Below are 6,331 nucleotides of genomic sequence, written 5' to 3'. Positions count from 1 at the left end.
TATAGCAGCCCCTCTGGTATTTGCCCATAACCCACATCCAAATAATTTTAGCCTCCTGCCACCTCCAAAGTGGAGTGTATGGCCATTAGGATTCTCTTAATACGTCGCTTAATAGCTTGTTTCTCCATTACCTACCCCCCCCCCCCCCCCATGCCTTTCTGCCTTTCTGCCTTTCTGCCTTTCTGCCTTTCTGCCCTTCTTCCTATTGGTTATAAGGTCCGTTCCTAAATCACTTCACGGACCGTACCACTTAATGCAGAGGGGGCGCCGGAGCGCACCTATCTTATTACTCAGACAATGGCGAAGCATTTCCAAGGGAACACGCATGCGGAAAGCATTTACAGAGTTAGTTACAGAGTTACAGAACTCCCCGCCCCTCAAGTCCATGAACGCGCACGCCGAGACAGACGTTCTGCGTTTCACTAGCTCTATGGTTGTGGCTCAAGATGGCGTCGCTACTCCAGTTAGAGAGAGTCTTGTATCTAGTGCACGGCGAGAAGCCTATTCGAGCGCCTCTCTCTCAGCTCTATTTTTGCCGATACTGCAGCGAGCTCCGCTCCCTAGAATGCGTCTCTCATGAGGTGAGCCCCGGCAGTCGGCGCTAAGTAATCTCGCCGGTATTATTAGAACTGACAGCGCCCTGGCCTGGTTAAAGGGAATCGGATTGGTTGATGTCATGTTTCTCTTGGCTGTGATTGGCTGAGCAGTGCTGTGGAAGTGTCATGCAGGCATAGTGTGGCGGTGTGACTGGGAGCAGTTCCTGTGCTGGGTGTAGTCTGGTTATTTGAGCCCGGGGATGTTGTTTGTGTTAGGCCCCAGTATGCCACTGGAATATCTCATTCTATATACGGTGCAAAAGCAAAGCGGGTGTTAGTGTGGGTAGGTAGTGCTGAGGTGGCATTTGGCGCACACAGCAAAAACATTTGGAATGGGGAGAACGTATATAAACATGCAGATTATTTATGATGAGTAACTAAAGAATTAAAGGGCTTTTTTACTGTCAAAATAACTTGTAGTATGACATAGAGTGCTATTTTAACACAGTTTGTAATTAGTCTTCATTTTTTATTATTTGAGGCTTTTGAATTTATTTAACTTTTTACTCAGCATATCTCCAGTTTAGAATTTCAGTCGCTATCTGGTTGTTAGGGTCCAGTTTACCCTAGCAACCAGGCAGTTGTTTAAAAATGACACAGGGATATGAAGTAATAAAGTAACAATAACCATTAAATTGTAGCCTCAAAGAGCAATAGGTTTTTGGAGCTGGGGTAAGTGAACCCCCCCCTTCCTGTTTGAAACCTGGAAAGAATCAGAGGAGGATGGCATATAATTCAAGAACTATAAAAAGAAAAATCAAGACCAAATGAAAACTTATGTTGTCTTTATAAATATGAAATACAGAAATAACAACAACAAGAGATCCTCTGCACTCACCCATTATCAATTTGAAGTATATTGCAATATATGGACAAACAATCCCTGTTTTGCTTAAAGGGGAGGGCATTTCTTTTAGCTTAATGCACAGAATGTCTTAATGTCCTATATATATTGATAATGGGTGAGTGCAGAGGATCTCTTGTTGTTGTTTCTATGTATTTTGTGGTCACAACCTCATTGCACCCCCGCCTAATGGTTTAAAATTTAGTGGTTGAGCACAACTTTCCCTTTTCTTGCTATAGTAAATACAGAAATATACAGTACTGATTGTCTGTACGTGTGTTATAAAAGAGGCAATTCTCAGTATTGTCTATGGCAGGGTATTTGGCATTTTGTAGCCATTGCAAGTAGCTGCTACTACTGCTTCATGTGTCTTAGGGCTCTGGCACACAGGGAGATTAGTCGCCCGCGACAAATCTCCCTGTTCGCGGGCGACTAATCTCCCCGAATTGCCATCCCACCGGCGACAATGTAAGTCGCCGGTGGGATGGCACATGCTGCGCAGGCGATTTCGGCAAATCGCCGAAGTTGTCTCGCGAGGCATTTTCGGCGATTTGCCGAAATCGCGCTGCCGCGTGTGCCATCCCACCGGCGACTTACATTGTTGCTGGTGGGATGGCAACTCGGGGAGATTAGTCGCCCGCGAACAGGGAGATTTGTCGCGGGCGACTAATCTCCCCGTGTGCCAGAGCCCTTAGCCCTTACAGACACCTTCTATATGTTGACAACCCAGGAGCCAATGTCCCTGCAGACAACCGCTGTATAAATTGCCATACTATGGAAAGGAAGGGTGGTGGAAAGAGTTAATTCAGACGCCACATAATCTCTCTGTGTGCCAGTAGTGTATTCGGTCTCTTAACCGCAGTTATGGGGTGGGGGATGATGGACAGTAGGTAGAAGTAGCTCTGGGTATGGCTGCAACACCACTGGAAATCAGGGGTCTCCTTCAGAAAAACCTTGTCTTGTCTAATTAAATGTAATTATTAACAACTTTCCAAAATATATTCTTTAAGAAAAACCTTTTAGTAAAGTTTTAAGTAAATGTAATTGCTGTTGAATGTAACATTTCTGTTTTCTGTTGTGATATCAGGACTTGCAGTGCAGTTCTAAATGCTGACACCATGGCTAGGAAGAGTTCGACTGAAATCTTGTCTACTGCCTGCATCCCAACTATGGCTCTTTAAATAAAAAAGTGTTTACCCTCGTTATACTTTTTGTTTGCAAGACTAAAGAGGAAGACATACTTGATAAGCTGCGGCTTCATAATTGTTACGTGAAAATTATATCAGCTATGTTCAGTGGATTCATTCACTTATTCAGTTGTCTAATCTCTGAATGATTTCCTACCAGTGATAATGTAAATCACTGGTAGGAAAACACGTGCATTGTTTCAGCACTTCACACAAAGGTTCCTCGCGAGGCAACTTCAGACTACTTCAGAAAGCCGAAGCGACATGTATGTTTTCTCACTAGCAATTTATGTTTATACTTGCTGGTAGGAAAGCATTCAGAGGAGATCAGTTGCCACCACTAGGGGTGACTAATCATGTGTCTCATTGCCTTCAGTTTTGCTTCTCTTTGGCCATGCTATGCCAAGTCAAGAAACTATGGGTTTTAGTGCCATAGATTCTACAGTGGGTGGCACTGAAAGGCTTATACATTTTCCTATTAGGGGTTATCGAGGACGCTGTTGTGTCTTTCCTCATTTGTATTTACAGAGATTTGTTAGCAAGGCAACCTATACTTTTCCTGACTTTTACCTGATATTTTGACCTCTATCTCTGTCAATGTAGGTGGACTCGCACTACTGTCCCAGTTGTCTGGAAAATATGCCATCAGCCGAAGCAAAGCTGAAAAAGAACAGGTTTGTTGGTGTTTGTGTTTTGTCAATAAAGCAAAGCGTGTCTAGGGTGATAAAGTAAAAGTTTTATTAGTCATTAAAGGAGAAGGAAAGTCTAAAAACAACATGAGCTCAATAACTTAGCCTTAACACAGTCCTTAACATATTTCCTGAACTCACCGTGCTGTTGCTTAATCTGGCTCTGACATGGAAAAGTCTTGTCAGTAAATACAGTACCTGCTCTAAGCCTGTGCAGCTTCCTGTCTCACTGAACACAGATTGTCCAGGACACAGACATGCTCAGTGCACAGCAGAGAGCTCCGTTTTTTTTTTTTCCCTCACAAGCAGGGGGGAGGGTGGGCTGCTGCTGCCAGGGAGATTGTTTATGGAGGGGGAATTTGTGGAGCTGCAGAAACTTTCTAACAGGAGCAGGGAGCCGGCTTGTACTTTTCAGCCCATTCAGACATGCTGGATAAGATGGCGGCGCCGTTCACTGAAACAAGCATGTAAGTTCTAGCATGTGTATCTTTGTAAATCTTTTATTAGGCAAGCCAGGAATATAGCGATTTTACACAGCAATAGTAGTACTTTTTAATAGTGTGCTTAATAGATTTTGCCTTTCCTTCTCCTTTAAGGTCAGACTAGTCTTTTCAGGGATGACCAAATGCTATTGGTCCTTTTGATTCCAACAGAAAGAGAAAAAGAGCATCAGTTCCTTTCTCTTCCTCCTCTGCCAGTGCGCCTGCCAACAAGCTGCGTCAGGGTGGTCAAAACTGCCCCTTGAGCTCACATAAATGCCCAGGTGATCGGGTAGTATAGTTGCTTAAGGTGCGCCAGGCATTTTTGGAGCTTATAAGAACCACATAAAACATTTAAATCTGTCTAGCTGCCTATATAGTCATGATAGTACTTTGTACCTGTTTAAAGGGATTCACTCTACCATTTAAAATGTTAATCTTGAACCAACAAATGTATTTTTTTTAGCTGTAATATTAGTGTGTAGGCACCATCTCAGTGCATTGTTCCTAAATCTGAGCTTTTAGAAGGAGCCAGCTCTACACATTAGAACTGCTTTCAGGCAACCTATTGTTTCTCCTACTCCCATGTAACTGGAGGAGTCGTATGCCGGACTTGGATTTTTTGCTTTTGAGTGCTATTCTGATATCTACTGGGAGCTGCTATCTTGCTACCTTCCCATTGCTCTAATCAGCTGCTGGGGGTGGGGGGTAATATCATTCCAACTTGCAGCGCAGCAGTGTGACTGAAGTGGGTCTCTTAAGGGAGGGGTGTATTCATTGTGTCCTGGCTACCTCTGTTAACCCACAGAAGTGCTTATAATTATATATGAGAGCTGCATAGACAACCTCTCAAATCAGAAGCCAGAGCGAAATGAAAGATGGGAGTGTCTCTTCAGTCTCCCACAGGAAATGGTCACAGCACTGACTGACAGGCTGCTGCCGGAGGGGGGGGGGGGGAAGAGGAGCGAGCAGAGCAGGAAAGGACTGCCTGTGACATTGCAAAGCCCCACCCACCCTATGCATAGTCACTGCACGTGAATCAGGGCTGGGCTCCCAGCCACATACTGAAGAGTCTAGAGGCCGTGACACACGGGGAGATTAGTCATGCCGCGTCAAATCTCCGTTGTCGGGGGGCGACTAATTTCCCCTTAATGCCATCCCATCCCACCGGATAGAATCTAAATCGGCGGTGGTATGGCATACGCGGCGCTGCAATTTGCTGAAGTTGCCGTGAGAGGAAACTTCGGCAAATTGCGGCACCGCATATGCCATCCCACCGGCTAGAATGCCGTGGGATGGCATTGCGGGGAAATTAGTCACAGCGACAACGGAGATTTGTCGTGGCACGACTAATCTCCCTGTGTGTCATGGCCCTAAACCAGAAGCTTGCAAAAGGGCTGGGTAGAGCACAGTTTTCAAGCAGTTATGGACATTATTTTACATGGTTTAGTGCATTGTAAAATTTTATGGTATATGTCCCCTTTAAACAAGTCAGCATTTGAGAACAAAAGTCGCATTTATTTTTTTTTTCACATCTGCGTGTTTTTTTTTTTTCCCCTCAAACTCTGTCTGGCAGTTAAAGGTTTAAGTAAAATTTTCTCAAGCTAGGGATTCTTGACTATTTCAAACGATTACTAAATATCAGTTTTGTTTTTTGTTTTTTTTTTTTTAAATTCAACCTTTATTTTCTTTTTACAGATGTGCTAACTGTTTTGACTGCCCTTGCTGTATGCACACACTTTCCACCCGGGCAACTAACATACCAGCCCCACTCCCAGATGATCCAGCCAAAACTACCATGAAGAAAGCCTATTACCTCGCCTGTGGATTTTGTCGTTGGACTTCCAGGGATGTTGGGATGGCTGACAAATCAGTTGGTGAGTGTTTAATAGATAGAAACTTTCTTTTGATAGTGGGCTGGGCAGAATCTGTGCAAATCTGAAGTACAAGGTCCTGTTTTATTATAGAAAGAAAAGGAAATTATTTAAAAATAGACAATGCGGGAGGTGGCCTTTTTGTGATTAGGAACTCTTTAGGGCTCTGGCACACGGGACAAATCTCCCGTGTTTCGGGCGACTAATCTCCCCGAAATGCCATCCCACCGACGAAAATGTAAATCGCCAGTGGGATGGTATACGCGGTGGCGCGATTTCACAGAAATCGCGCCACCGCGACTAATCTCCCCGTGTGCCAGAGCCCTTAGACTGTAAGCTCCTCCTAGTAGGCCCCTCTGATCCTATTGTTTACTCTATAACCATTGTTTGTTAAATCGTAAAACTCCTCCTTGTTATAAGCTGATGTAAAGTGCTGCATAACTTGCTGGTGCAATATAAATAAATGATGATGAAAATGTGGGACAAAAGATATGGAATATAAGTCTTTACCGTATGGCAGTTTTTATACCAGGAAATATGACTAGCTTTTGTTCTTTGTTGCAGCTAGTGGTGGGTGGCAGGAACCTGAGAATCCACACACACAAAGGGTAAGTACATGCCTGTAGATGATTATCAAAAAATTGCCCATCTTAAACTACAAT

General features: G+C 44.0%; 1 protein-coding gene across 2 annotated transcripts in view; it reads left to right on the top strand.

The window, feature by feature from the left end:
* Positions 1-333: 333 nt before the first annotated feature.
* Positions 334-6,331, top strand: part of dctn4 (dynactin subunit 4) — an 18,850-nt gene continuing 12,852 nt past the window's right edge. Inside the window, exons 1-4 of one of the 2 annotated variants that reach the window (XM_012959132.3) lie at positions 334-581; positions 3,231-3,301; positions 5,494-5,672; positions 6,234-6,277. In XM_012959132.3, the coding sequence (XP_012814586.1) occupies positions 447-581; positions 3,231-3,301; positions 5,494-5,672; positions 6,234-6,277 (429 nt within the window). In that variant the 5' untranslated portion in view covers positions 334-446. 2 annotated transcript variants of the gene reach the window in all.

Source organism: Xenopus tropicalis, chromosome 3 (genome assembly GCF_000004195.4).
Source record: "Xenopus tropicalis strain Nigerian chromosome 3, UCB_Xtro_10.0, whole genome shotgun sequence".
Classification (NCBI taxonomy): domain Eukaryota; kingdom Metazoa; phylum Chordata; class Amphibia; order Anura; family Pipidae; genus Xenopus; species Xenopus tropicalis.
The sequence above is the reverse complement of the archived record's forward strand: the minus strand, read 5'-3'. Positions and strand labels throughout refer to the sequence as shown.